At 33.4% G+C, this 15695-nt stretch overlaps 1 protein-coding gene across 3 annotated transcripts in view; it reads left to right on the forward strand.

The window, feature by feature from the left end:
• Positions 1–15695, forward strand: part of USP47 (ubiquitin specific peptidase 47) — a 93337-nt gene that overhangs the window by 17795 nt on the left and 59847 nt on the right. For 2 of the 3 annotated variants that reach the window (XM_051965717.1, XM_051965719.1), the window contains exons 2-4: positions 4573–4632; positions 9703–9906; positions 14542–14652. In XM_051965717.1, coding sequence (XP_051821677.1) covers positions 4573–4632; positions 9703–9906; positions 14542–14652 — 375 coding nt within the window. The remainder of the gene's footprint in view (positions 1–4572; positions 4633–9702; positions 9907–14541; positions 14653–15695) is intronic. The other variant, XM_051965718.1, reaches the window with a different exon arrangement.

A 15695-nucleotide genomic window follows, 5' to 3' on the forward strand; every position in this document is an offset into this window, starting at 1 on the left:
AGACCATGAAATTTTTTTATTAAAGCTTTATATTTTCAAAAAGTATGCATAGATGGTTTTCAGCTTTCATTCTTGCAAAACCTTGTGTTCCAAATTTTTTTCTCTCTCTTCCTCCCATACCCTCCCCTACACAGCAAATAATCCAATATATGTTAAATATGTGCAATTCATCTATACATATTTCCACTAAATCATTCTGCACAAGAAAATCCGATCAAAAGGGGGGAAATGAAGGGGGAAAAACACAAGGAAACAACAATAAAAAGTGAAAATACAATGTCATGATTCACACTTAGTCCCCACAATCCTGTATTAATCACAAGACCATTGGAATTGGCCTGAAAAATGAAGATTTTTTGGGAGAAGATGAGCCTTCCTGAAGTCCCTTAAAATTAATTTATGTAGGTTGGTATCTTTGTGAAGAGTTAGAAAACTACAGGAGTCATAACAAACAAAAGAACAGCATTATATTCACTTAGTAATCCTTATTTTTCAGATGTAGGATTAAGTGTTAAGCTACCTCATAGTCAGATTAGAATGTAAATTAATTATGGCTTTCTTTTTTTTTTTTTCCTTTCTTGGTACATCACATGCATTTCTGATGTGTGTGGTACAGTGTGTACATACATACCCCCTGCACAAACATACACTATGCCTAATGAGCCATCCCTTATAAGAAAGCTCTTTAAAAGAGGGAAATAAGAAAATCCAGTAAAATTAATATGTTATGTCTGATTTTTTATGCAGTGTTTCCCACCCATAATACCTCTTCTTTTTATTAAAGTGAGGGTTTGAATTTGGGATCAGATCCTTGAATTTGAGGTGTTAATTAAAAAAAGACATGGTGTGGCGTATAATAAAGAACAGACTTGAAATCAGGAAGACTTGGGTTCAAGTCCTACCATTAAAACATACTAGCTGTGAGCACATGGGCTTGTGTTTTAAGCTCTCGGTGACCCCTTAGGCATGTCTGTTATACCATCTTGTTGCTGCTCAGCACTAGTACATGAAATTTCCATTCCAAGAATTTCCCACAATGATAAATCATTAGTCAAAATCAAGAAAGGAAAATAATTAATTTTGCTCTTATAATATTGTGAAAGAAATAGATAGGCCTTTTAATCATTTTTCTGAGAATCACAAATAATAAAACAATCTAACTGCTCTGATTTTACATTGTACAGTAATTACCCAATAGTTTTATTTAACCCAGCACCAGCAAGTAATTTAAGTAGCTATTCCCTCAACATTTCTATTTTCCCTTTTAAAAATAACTTTTGTTTTGTAATCAGAATAATGCTTTTGCTTATTTCTCTTTTATGAAAGAAATTCTGGAACTTGAGTAGTTTACATTTTATTTGATAGGGTGTGTGTGTGTGTATGTGTGTGTGTGTGTGTGTGTGTGTGTGTGTGTGTGAAAGAGGAGAGAGAGACAGAGAGACAGACAGAGGCAGAGGCAGAAGCAGAGAAACCCCGACTAAGAGAGACTGAGAAACGCTGTGGTTATTGGGGGACAGCCTATTTACTTTGCCTTTATAGAGATGGACAATGGAGGCATCTTTGATCTCTTGGAGGATACTCTCCTCTTGTCATATAATGTGAAAGATTTCATTCAGCTTCTGTATAAGCAGAGGACCATGTGCCTTATGTGCTTTATAGATCTCTGCATGGAAGGAATCAGTGTTAGGTACTTTGCCACACAAGAGGAGCTTAATGGCATTCAGTACTTTTTCTTCAGTTGGAAGTTCAGCTAGAGAGAGATTGATAATTTCAACCTGAGTTATACAGTCTTCAGCATTGGTTGATAGTAGTATGTTGAGAACATCTCTTCAGGATCATGTCCTTATCATTGATTCATGTGGCTCTCTTATCAGCACTGTGTAATTGGAATGTTCCAGACATCTACGACATTTCAAATTCTACTGCAAAAAATGCAGTTCCAGTTGGCTGGCCATCTAACCCAAATGCCATACTTGTGTTTCACTGAAATACTCCTTTACTGAGAACTAGCTCAAATCAAGGTCTCTCCAAAAAATGTCAGGAAAACGCTGGCCTAGGATAGCCCAGCAGGTATGCCCATATCAAAGAAGGTGCTGTGCTCTGTGAACCAAGCAGAATCTCACTGGCATGAAGGATACCTGAGATATACAGACTAGAGACATCTCCATCCCAGATGTTCAAGTGGGCTGTTTGTGCCTAATCTGTGACAATCCTCTGAGTTCATTTTGGACTGATCAGCCACAATTGAACACACTGTATCTTAACCCCAATATCATGATGTCATTGGTCTTCTTGGAGTACCAAGGCCAAACATTGGTCTTGGAGTATAAAGGCCAAACAACATTTCTTCTTTGTACTAAATTCATGACCTGTTCTATTATTTATTTAGTTTAAGCTTATTTAAAGTAACTTAAAAAATTGACAAAATTGTTATTTCAGTCTCCCCTGTTAATCTTATTTTAATGTCTAACTAGCTTCAGAATTGTTGCTTGTATCTCCATACCCCTTTAATCATTTTCTCACCTTTTTACTATCAGACTTGTTTCATGCTTCACTTTTATTGCCTCCATGTCTTTACCACCATTATTGTTTCTGTTCTTGTATGTATGTTGAAGTTTTTCTCAAAGGTCATATCTTTATTGCCACATCTAGTGGTCTTTTCTCCATTTTTTGGGGGGGTTTGTATTAAATTTGATGTTGATTAGCTCCTTTTTCTTGAAGTTACAGACTTCTCGGCCCTACTCTCACTTTTGTGACCCTCTCCTATTCTCTGATTCTCTTCCAACCATTACAGCTGTTTCTTGGTTTCTGTGGTTGGCTTATCTTCTATTTCTTATCTACAATATCTTCAGCAAATGATATAAAATATATGTAAAGCAGCTTGATTGCTTATAGTGATGTCAACATCAGCTCTTCATACCTCTAACTATAGCTGGTTTCCAAGACTGCATCCTTGACCTTTTCTTCTTTTCTTCCATTAGAGAGTGCATCTATTACCAGTTTCAGCAGTTATCCATATGCTGATAGTTTCTAGTTCTACATCTTTAAAGCCTTCTTCACCTAAAAAAATAATGAAAATTGTAGAAGAGGAAGATGTATTACTTGTCAGAAAGCTTCTTTACAGCCAGATTCTTCTTGAACCACCAGTTATTGCATGTGAGATGAAAGGAAGGTTATAGGATTATATAACACTCAACATTTGACTTGAGCTAGAAGAGACCTCAAAGCTATAGACCTTTAAATTTACAGTGGGGAAACTGAGACCCAGGAGATTAACTGATTTGTCCAGAAGTAATTCACTTCACTCTTTCAAAGATTAACTTGTTCATTGATGGGCAACTCTAATTATTAGACTTTTTGTTCTGTCTTTTGATGAATCAAAATCTTTCTTCCTGATAATTCTACCTTGTTTTGCTGTTTGGAGAAACGTACAAAAAAGGTTTGTTTCCTTCTCTATACAAGAGCCTCCAAATACAGACTATCTTTTGTGCTTATTTGGGGATATATTTCGAAGAAAAATTTTTCTAATCCAAAAGTCAGTCAAATCTATAGGAAGAAAGGGGGCAAATGTTATATTGGAGGTAACTCCTTGACCAAGGTCCAAACATTCAACATTTTTCAAAATGACAACATTTTATTTTATCAAATACTTGGTGCGGTGGAGGGAGGAGGGTATCTTTGACCTAGACTCAAAAGATGTGGGTTCAGATCTCACCTCTAAAGCTTTTTGCCTGTCTCTTCTCATTTTGGGCAAGTTATTTAGTTTTCCTAGGCTTCTTGCTTCCCATCTTTAAAATGAGAGAGTTGGCCTAGACATAACTATAGAGCATTTTATTTACCATCAGCAATTTCGATTTATTCATCTTAAGAAACCCTAAACAGCAAATAAAGAGAAGATTGAAAGGGTAAAATCAGTCAACACTAACTCCTGTAGTGTAGTCTGTGAATCAAACTACTTATCAGATCTAAGACAAATATTTAATTATGCTTTTGAAGTGATGGGATTTTGGGATCGAAATTGCTAGCCAAATTCAAATAATATTGGAACCATATTAAGAAAATCTACTGTGTAGAAATCTAAAAGTATAAATGAACAAAATTAGAGAGTTATTACTTATCTTACAAAATATTTCATAATTATTTTAAAATGTGAATTAAACTTAAATGGACATTTAATCCCAATCTTTCATATCATTAAAATGACAGTTTCAACAGATGACTTTTAAAGCCTTTTCTAGCTCTTCAAAAAAAAAAAAAAAAAGAGGATCTAGTATACGCATAACATTTATTTAAATTTTGGTTTTTCACACAGTTTTCAAAAATATATTATATTTGAATATTGCTTCTTCTGTGTTGCAATAAGGGCTGTTTTCATTTGATATCTTTACTAGTTGTATCTTTTTTAGTAGAAATAATTTAGAAATAGGTATAAACAATTAAAATTTGGTTTTGAAACAAAGTATTTAATATTTATACTTTCTACTATGTAATCTCTTTAATTCAAGAATTTTTTTCACTGCTCTTCCATTTAAATAAATGGTTTGTAATTTATTTTGTTCTTATATATCATAGGATGTGTTTTGGAGATGCAGACAGAGTATCTTTGATGAAATGAAGAAGAAATTTGCACAGGTAGACAGCTGAAGTAAAGGTTTTAATGTGATCGTAGAACAAATAACAGCATGATTGTAATCGTATTTGATAACATGGCATGTTATTTTTTTTTTAAATTTATGCATGTGTAACTGTTTTATTCCTACCCAATCTTAATGAAAAAAAAAAAAGTCTTAACACATTGCAGATTTTGATCTCTTTACTCCCTTGAAAAACAGAATAGAAAGCATTTGATTTGCTCACTTTGGTGCCTGTCATCCCAGATTTCTGCATTTTAAAAAATCACCAAAAAACAGCACTTTGATAGCATGAGTAATCTGATCTCTTAATTTGAAACTTAAAAAACCTTTGTTGAACTAAGTTACTAGCTGCTATTACATTCTCACCCGTTGTCCTGCTTTCCAAATCTTAAGCTTTTCTGTGCTCTGGAATCCTACCCTCAACATTTTTAAATGCCCTCTTCCTTTTTTCTTCTCTCTCTTGATTTCACTCCTACTCATTTATAGTCATTTCATCTCTCAGCCATTGTGCAATACAGGCTTATTTAGAATCATTGAATTATAGAAATTTCTGAACTGAAAGGGAGATTATGGGTAATTGAATGTTCAATATAAGTTACTTGAAAGGGGAAATCTGATTTTAAAAGGAAAATTCCAATCTAAATCATATTGAAGAGTGTGGTAATTTCTAATGAACAAAAGTAAAATATCTTTTAGAAATATAACATTGATAGTGGGAGTAAGGGAGTGGGGAGGGGTTTGAAAGATTAGGAGCACAATCTTTCTTTTCCTTAAAAACAAATGTGAAAAAGATTTTACATTTTAATCCATTGGCTCTATTTATAGAAGTAAAGTCTTTAAGCTTTTGTGTAAATAGCAGTTGTGTATATTTAACTTTATACTAGAAAACTCTCAAACTAAAAAGATTTCAAGTATTTGATAGATTGCTTTTAAAGACACATTAGTGCATTTTGAAATTTTAAGCATCTGAAATATTTCTGAGCTATTGGTGAATAATTGTAGTCATTTTTTTCTATAAATGTTACCTACTAAGAAAGATAATTATACAAAGTAAGACCAGGAAGTCTAATATATTTCCAAAGAAAAATGATAAGTTAATTTAAACTTCAATTACACATCTATATTTTTTTCTCTCGATTTTGACAGAAATGAGAAATACTCAACCAGTATGAAGCCAAAATTTCCAAAAAAGAAAATTTAGCAATTGTTTGAAGTAGAAAATTGTAGAATCTTAGAAGTTGAAGATCCTTTAAAGATCATCTCATGACTATCTATGATATCCTCAGTCAGTGGTAATTCAGTGTATGTTTAAAGAGCTCTTAGTGACAGGAGATCACCAGTTCCTGAAACAGCCTATTTTATTTTTGAACAGCTCTAAGTTGTCATGATGGTTCTCCTAGTATTGAGTTAAAAATTTGCCTTTCTAACTTATATCTCTGGATCCTGTTTCTCTTCTGGAGAACAAATTTATCTCTTTGTCCACATAACTCTTCAAATAGTTGAAGACAACAATCAATCTTTAACGCATTTTCTCTTCTCTGACCTAGCACCTTCTCAAACCAGAATATATTCCAGCATAATAGGTCCCTTCTAAAATGTAGACCCAGCACTGGAAACAGTGCTCCATGTGTTTGACTTTGCTAGAGTATAGCAGAACCAGTACCTGCCTTAATATGCCTAGACATAAGATTCCATGAGTACTTTCGACTATTTTATCACCCTGCTGACTTATTGAGCTTGCATTCCACTAAGATTCCAAGGTACTTTTCACATATACTGTTGCCCATACAGATCTCTTTCATTCTGTACTTGGTTTTTGTTGTTGTTTAATTTACGTTTACATAGTTAAATTTCCATTTTCTTGGTTCATGGTTACAAGCATTCTCTTTGGTCTGATATTCAGTCATCTGTACTTAATACCCCTCCCAGCTTGACATTTGTTAAACACACTATGATCAGAGTTACTTCTGTTTGGTTATTAGCCCACCTAACTGTATTTTCATCTTTTCTATGAATCAGTTTCTAACTATGGGGTATTGTGCCATTCTGTCAAAGGCAACCAAAACTTAGATAATCTGTATTCATGATACTCTCATGATCTTTTAGTTATATAGTCCTATCAAAAATGGAAATGAAATTAGTTTAACATAGTTTATTTAATGAATTCATGGTGAATTTAGTGGTTATTTTTCTTTTTCTAAATTCTTATAAACCATTCCTTTAACCTTTTTCTTCTAGAATTTTGTCCTTTCCAGTCTGAAGATAATTTACTTTATTAGAGAATACATGCAAAATGTTGAAGTTGAGTCTTATATCTTGTCTGTCATTATCTTTCCATTTATACCAAGCCAGGAACCCTATCCCTTCTTTGATATTTATTCCTCTTGCCTTCAACTGGGTTAAAAGGGTCCTTTTTTATTTTTACATAATTCAACTCAATTGTTTACTTAATTCAACTCAATCTGACTTTATTTAGCCTTTCTGATACATTATAGAACCTTTGTCCTCAGATAAGCTGAGTTCATAAATAAGAGCCTTTTCCTCAGAGACATCTATATTGTTTAGACACCTTAATCTTTTCTTTCTCTTTGGAATTAATAACTACCATTTTGCCTGCATTTTAGAATTGTATTGACTTCCTTTTTTCAGTTTCATGCCATAGTTCTCTACCTTTTGCCATTTCTCAGAACTACTTGAAATCTAAACTCTCAAATCTAGGGTACATATCACACTATCTGGAATTCCTTCCATAAAGGTTATGTAATGAACTTTATTGCCTCTAAAGATTCTCATTTTTGCTATATCAACTAGGTCCTTACTGGTCAGAAGCAGGTCAAGAATATCAAAACCCCTGCTGCCCTGTACATTATTTAGCTTATCAAAATCTTATATCTGGGCACTCTTCATTTCAAATATTACTTATTAGACTGACAGATTTTCCCAGACCTCTTTAGATGTTTCTTTCCCTAAAATTCGTGTATCTATTTCTTTGAAGGAAAATCCCAACAAACTTACTTTGAATATTCAGGAAAATTTAGTTTTTCTTCCACAATTTAGGGGTGAAGATGGAGGACAGTGAAAACTTATAGAATGCCAGCTTTCTTCTCTTCAGTTCTCCAGAAATGTGGCATTTTAGCCATAATTGCTTTAAAAAAAATTTGTATGGTCTTAGTGAAAAAGGTTACCTTCCCAACTCTCATTTTCAGAATGCTCTGCTATTCTGAATGGTCTGCACATTAATTAAATTGAATTATGTGCATGTACTCCATTGGTTTGTAATATGAAATCTGAATCTGGAAAGGGGTCCCTGAAACTACATGTATCTTCTTTTACATTTAATTCTGACCAACAGATATTTATTATGCACAAAACACTGTGTTAGACTCTGGGAAAACAAAGTAAAAAAAGAAGTCGTGTTTGATCTTAGATCTTTAGAGCTCACAAAGGAAAGAGTATATAGACCCTAGTAGGTAAATGTAAGGGAAAAAGGAAAGACCTTAGGTTTTATCTCTCTTCATTTTGTCTGCATAGTTTAGTTGCTTTTAAACTGATTGCATCTTTCCCTTCATTTCCTAATTGTACATTTGTAATATGAATAAATACCAATAAAGGTTTTGGATAGTTATTTTTAAACTACTTTTTAAAACTCCATGTTTTTTGCAGCTATAAGTCCTGCAACAGTTTTGGGTTTGTTTGGGTTTGTTTTGTTTAAAGCAATGTACTATTTGTGTAATACTGTAATATTGTGGTAGGCACCACAGGAGAGCCAAAATAAGTATGAAGGCACAGTTCCTGCTACCAATTTTTATATAATTGGAGAAACTTTAATAGCCAGTGTTTCTGAGTGCCATTAAAGCTCAGAGTAGATGAAAAGATGCACAATTAAAATGGGTTAGAATTGTCAGTCAAGTCCCATATGTTGGTCACATTTTTTCCTTCAGATTTATTTAAGATGCTTTGCTTTCCAAAAAAAAAGTTTGGATGAAAGCTGTGGGTAATATGTAGATGAAAGATGAAATCATAGCTATAAAAGTTTTTTTTAATTTCACTAATAACTGTAGCATTTATTGCAATTTTATTTAGAGCTGCTGTTTTAAAAATAGAAGAAAAGCTAAACAACAGGTAGTTCTTAGCTTAGTAACTAGGGGACTAATTAACTTGTATGTTAGTTTTTAAATTACTTCTTTAAAACTAAAGACACCTTCCTATAGAAGTACTTCTTTTGAAAGTGCTATAAATAGTTAAATTTCTATATCCTCCCACAAATCAGTAGGTTTTAACCTGTAGAGAAGGCAAAATGGTATTATGAAAACACCATTGAATTTTTTTTGTTTGTTTTTTGTGAGGCAGTTGGGGTTAAGTGACTTGCCCGAGGTCACATAGCTAGTAAGTGTTAAGTATCTGAGGTTGGATTTGAACTCAGGTCTTCCTGATTTTAGGGCCATTGCTCTATCACTGCTCCATCTAGCTACCCTTAATTATGAATTAAAAGATCTGAGTTCTACTCTTTATTATGATAGTTGTTTGATCTTGGATAAAGCACTTAAACTTAATAGGCTTTCTAGTTACTCAGATGGGAAAAAAAAAAAAAAAAGGAATAATACCATAATACTTCTCCTGGTTTTACCTGTCACAAAATTGAGCTGCTTTGCATTTATATCTAATTGTCATGCCATAAAATAGGAATTTTGTATACTATTAAATGTGCCAAATTACCAACTGTAAATTTTATCATTCTGTACCTTCATGGATGTTCATTCTTTAAAATTGTTCATATATTGTTGTCTACTCAAACTAAATTGGTGAGTATGCCTTTGTAATCATTCTGAAATGTGGCCCTATTGTTTTTTTAAGCAAAGATATTTTTGTACCATTTCTAACACTTTTTACTTAAAATGTGACATTTGGAATGCTAATAGTAATATTAGTACTTACATAACATGGGCCTAAAAACGGTAATGTATTTCCTTAGTTTTTATAAAATGATTATTTAGTAAAGTTAAATGAACTTATATTAACTTTTTTCCCTTTAAAAAGCAAATAATTATTTCGATTCTTTTAATTTCAGATAGAAAATGCTGCTGAAGAACCTAGAGTTTTATGTATTATACAAGATACTACTAATTCAAAGACAGTCAATGAACGAATCACTTTAAATTTACCAGCTTCTACTCCACTGAGGAAACTATTTGAAGATGTTGCCAACAAAGTGGGCTATGTAAATGGAACCTTTGATTTGGTATGGGGAAATGGAATCAATGCTACTGACATGGTAATGCCCTATATTTAACTCGTCTGATTTCAAGTTGCTAAAATTATTACTGCTATTATTTTAACATTAGTCAGACTTTTAAAATGTTTTCATAACTGGAGTATTTTTATATCTGATTTTACTCTAGATTTTACAACAGGCCTCCAGATTTCTGAGATAATAGAAAACTGAAGCTCAAATTCATTTTAACTTAAGAAATACAAATCAACTTTAAAACTAGCTGGGACAGAATAATCTAGTCATCTGAAATAAATGATAGACTAAAATTTGATGAAATATCTTATCTCCCTCATACTAGATGTACTTATCCCGCCATCCTCTTCATGATCTGTTTCTTTGATTATTGTTTACTCTCTTCTTACTTTATTTGCTGCTCTTCTCATCCTAGATACTCCTTAGATACTCTTCTTTCTCCCACCCCCAATTTAATAATATTCTCTATAATACTTGTTCTGCCATGCCCATCATGTCCCAGTGCTGGGCCAATTTCTACTTCTCTTCTCATGCTATAGAAAATTACAGGAGCAAATCATTCAACCACATGCTCATGCTTTCTAATCTCATTTGATCCTTCAGCAGTTCCTTTACTCATTATTTGTTGACTACTTATCAAATAACCCATAGCAGCTATTCTGACTCTTTTCCCCATTGAAAGCCCCAGTTTGCCTACTTTCCTAATTCACTAAAGCTAGAAACTGTCTAGTGGCAGCTTTCTCAGTTTCTGCCCTCCTCCTACTTTCTACTACAAATAATTGCATTGGCTCATATATCTCCATTTACAAGGTGCTTTTCTAACAACCCTATGAGATAGGTACTGTAAATATTATTATCCCTATTTCAAAGATAAGCTAACTCAATCCCCAAGGGTAAGCAGTATGTCATACAAGTAAGTGAATGAAAGGGATAGGACTCTAATCTTCGACTTCCTGGTCACATGTGCCTTCCTCTGCACAATAGCGTTTATCCCCTCTTCTTAGACATCTTAGCTTTCTAAAGGGTAGGTTTAACTGACCATTGAGTAAGCCTAAGAGTCTGGGAACAGTAGCCTCCCTTTTTCCCAATGCATCATTTCCCTCAAATCCTCTACCACATTCATCCCAGGAAACAAGCCCAGGAGAGAAGTCTTGTAACCCAAAGTCCTTTTGGCACCATTAAATGATTCACAATCCAAAACTGAATTTAGTTAAACATGTTATTAAAGAAGATGCATAATCATCTAAAGGCCATGAGACCTTCCAATCTTAATTGCAGTTGAAGTCCTCTATATGTGGTGTTTTCCCATTAGAATGTGAATTCTAAGAACAGGGACTATCTTTTCCATTTGTCTCTCCAGCATTTAGCATAAAGTGTTGCACTTTATATGCACTTTACATATATATAAAAGCTTTTTCATTTATTCATTTCACAGAACTTTTCCTTCTCCCCCAATGTAATAGCCCTCTTTACTTCTTGAAATTACTTTGTAATCAGTCAGTTTAAAGGCATTTATTAATTTTGTTCTGCCGGTAGAGTGTAAGTTCCTTGAGGGTAGAAATCATTTTAGTTTTTTTCTTTTTATCCATGGAGTTTAGCATGGTGTCTTGCATATAATAGGTATGTGATAAAAAAAATTAAATTAAAATGAGTCCTGTCTTTTCTGCCTACTTTAGACAAAGAGGTAACCTTCTTGCTTCTCAGCATTATCCCTTTTCACCTTTTTGTTTAATCTCATCTATTTTTGCCCATTCTTATATCCTGTTCATTTAATTATTTAGATAATCTCACTCTGATGTTTTCATTTTCTTCTTTTTTTTACCTCTATGGATAAAAATATTCAGATCTCTCTTAGCCTGTTCTCATTTCCCTTCTCTTCTGTTTTCTCAAGATGCTGTCTTGAGATACCTTTTCTCCATCCATTCTCCCCCATTCTAGTATCCCCTATAAATGGTTGACCCCCCCAGATATGTATCATTTGCAATGTTCTAAACGCTAGTCCTGCATTTCCATCTGCATGTTAGACAGTTTTACTTTCAAAAGTAAAAACATTAGCTTTGCCCTTTTTGCCCGCCCTTCATTCACCAGAAGTCAGTTTCTAAGATACCTCTTCATAACCCTTCTTAAATCTTGCTTTCTACAGAAACTTTCTCCTTCTTTTCCCTTATTCCCTCTCTGCTTATCTCTCTTTCTACTCTCTCTGTCTCCTTTTCTCTCTTTTCATCTCTATTGCTTATGCCCAGAGAGATCTTATAAAGAAGAATGATTGTTGTTTTTCCATTATGGAGTATTGCTGACATCTCTGCTGTTTTTATTACTTCTTAATGGTGCAGATACAATGTTTATACTTAAGATTAAATGACATTTATACTTCAGATTAAACTTTAAGTCTAACATTTTATAAAGCTTTTACAACATGGTTTTCTTTTAACCTATTCTTAAATAACCTTATTCATAAATAAACCAAGTTTTTTTTTTTCCTTCATAATGTTTTAAAACAAAATATGCTGATATTTGTTTGCTTCATCTTTTTTCTGTTTTCCCTGCAGATCTCTTTTTTTTGGTGTCCGTATACAGTAGAAAAGTGAAATATACTTAAATTGGGAATAATATTAATATAACCTACACCAGCTGTAATATTGTGAATAAATTATCTTTTACATCTTAAAAGTACTATAAAAATGAGTCATTGTTTTAAAAAAAAAACAACACTAAATCTAGTTTTATTTTCCCTCACATTTAATTTTAAAAACAGGAGAATTGAACTCTTTTTTGTGTTTGAAAACAAAACACCTTTTTCTCAGCTACCCCAACTAATTTGTGTATATATTTGGTCATGCTTGCATCACACAAATGGGTTCAGAAAGCCTAATCTGGTAGAAATATTTAAAGAAAATTCACAGATAGCATTAAGTTTACCTGATAAGTTATACACTGCTGCAAACTGAAGGGGTAGCTGGGCTATGTTATGGTTTTATAGACTGGTGGACAGGAACAAAAAATAAAAGTAAGGTTTTAAGTATGCATGTGGCAGGAGATTAATAAAGTTTTTAAAATGCTGATACATCCTTATGAGCTCTTTGCAATTCAGGTAGTCCAAGGTTGGTGAAGGGGAGCTTAATTTGGAGGTTTTTAGAGAAACTGTTAGTTCAAAAGTTGTTATGACCTAGAATGAGAAAATTAAAAATATAGGAAGAATCAATTTTAAACAGTACCAGACGCAGAAAGAGAAGGATAGAAAAGGACAAGACAATCATAGGAGAGATTGATTAAATGAAAGATTCTCTCTCATCACAGTCCAGGGGAAATCCTGGAAGTCAGACCTTCAGGTAACTTTTGAGGAAACAATATTGACATAAGGCTGGATGAGTGAACCTGGAACTCAGACACAAGAGAACCATGCCTTTCTAGGAGCCCAGGGAAATAAAGGAATTCAGTCTGTACTTGGACATGAAGAAATCAGCTAGCTTGAAAGGAGTTGCCACCATTTTTAAGGTTTCTTCTAGTGACTTACAGAGAAGAAGAGGAAAACTTGAGAATAGCTTTCATTTAAATGGTACTAAACAGCTTTTTGTATACATTATCTTGTTTACTAGTCACAAAAATTCTGTGAGGTAAATAATGCAGGCATTATATAATCACAGAGTATGAAAGCTGCTCTTTGAGATCAAGAAGTCTTATCCTTCTTATGTTACAAATAGATGAGATGTCCTTGCCCCTGGCAATGCAGCTACTAAATGACACCCAAGATTCTAATAATACTATAGTGCTTAACACTAATGAGTGTTTGTTACAGTATTTGAACTCTGATTTGTCCTAAGACTGACACCAAGCTGTATCTTGAAACCAGAATATCTGATTCCATATCCAGACACTGCTTAATGTTGTTTCCCCCTTAATTGATGGTAAATTCTGGCTGCCTGTTCTATGAAGAGCTACCCATTTAATCTTTATATATCTTCAGAAAGTCATTCTCCATCCTCCAAAAACAGGAGTTGAGAAAAACTAGGTGTTGCTTTATTTTAAACCATACTATCATATTTTATGACCTAATTTTTTTTAAACATTTAGTGAAATTGTTTAGAAAATAATATGTCCAGATTTTATAAGTTTTCTTCTGTGCCCTCAGTTGTACAAAATTATATTTAGTTCCTTTTGATAAAGTCCAGATGGGGTACTGCTTTGTATCTATTTTGGAAAGCATAAGAGTAATTATAATTAAATTTCCTTGTCTGAGACTTAGCTTTTTTTTTCCTTGCCATTTTTGCCTTTTCTTCATCTATATCCCAAGTCATTTTTCTTGGGGACTGTTTCATTAAAAATCTCCTAGTATTTGATAGTATAAATTATGTAATGATTAGATTGAAAGCTGAAAGAGCTCCTTAGAAATTCTCTAATCCCAGTTACTACTAACAAAATAGATTTGTTATCTAATCCCAGATAGTTTCTGGCCCATGAAGTGAAGGTGCTTAGCTACCTAACTGTGTGAGTGTGTAGATAGCAAATGCCAAGTCTAGATTAAAAGAAACTTACTGGGTTTCAAAGGAGTCTGTTGTCAAATACTGCAGAAACCTTTGTCTATTTATATGGTAATCATAATGATTTGTTGCTATAATTAAATTTTTTTTGGATAATTTTAGCTTTTTATTTTATATTCATTAGCCTCCTTTGGATCACACCAGTGAAAAATCTCTTCTTGACACTAATTTTGAACCTGGGAAGAAAAACTTTCTGCATTTGACAGATAAAGATGGTGAACAGCCTCAAATAGCGGTAAGGCCATATGTTCTGTACTGTATGCACTGCATGTCCTCAACCCTGTTGCTCAAATATCCAGCCAAGTACCCAGAAACCCATTTAGCGATTTCTATAAATACTTGGATGCTTTTCTCTGTTTGATTTTTGGCTTGTTATAAATTGTTTTGGGTAGGTTGTTCCTAAAAACATTTAGTTCTTTTGTACCAATATCTCCTCGTTTGGGCCACATTTTTGACCCCCAAACTGCATCATAAATAGTTCTGAATAAAATTGAAATGTGTTGTGATTGATAGTTTCTGTTACCAACCAGAAAAATTTTCCTAATAGAAGCAGCATGGTGTACTGGAAAGAATGCTGCATTTGGAACCAGAGGGTCCAGAGTGAATGCTGGTTCTTGCTCTCTACCACCTTTGTGACCATAAGCAAGTCACAGAGCTTGTTATCTCATCTGTAAAATGAACAAGTTGCATTGTCTCACCACTAAAGTGCCTCAATCTAAATATCTGATCCTGGGACCCTAAGAAATCATGGAGATGGCCAACAATATCTCATATGCATCTCATTTCACTATTTAAGTATCATGTTATTGGTGTTAGTATTTCTCTTGATGCAGATCAAACTCCCACTTTAACTCTGTTGGTAATCTTCATAAATTGCTTTGGCCAAAGTAACTTTATTTGAGATTTTATTTTATTTAAAATATTTCAACCAACCTAGTGATGAACCTTTCTAGACTTAACCCAGAGCCTGTCGCTTGATCCATATTTGATACCATTGTAACTTGGGAGGATCTGACAGAATTTGTGCTTCAATGGCACAGCCTTTAAGAAAGCAGGATCATGTGTACCTGTTCTGTGGCTTCAGTGCTCCAGAGACTGTGAAATGAACATCAGTGTACTATTCCCGTTATGTATGTACTATAAAATGCACTTAGGAAATCTAAATATTCAGATAATTATTTTATTTACCTATTTTAAAATCCTTCAGTAAAATGTAATAATTGATACCATTTTATATAGTTTCTTTTATGGTTTTGTGTGGTTTTTTTAATTGCCTCA

Source organism: Antechinus flavipes, chromosome 6, assembly GCF_016432865.1.
Source record: "Antechinus flavipes isolate AdamAnt ecotype Samford, QLD, Australia chromosome 6, AdamAnt_v2, whole genome shotgun sequence".
NCBI lineage: Eukaryota > Metazoa > Chordata > Mammalia > Dasyuromorphia > Dasyuridae > Antechinus > Antechinus flavipes.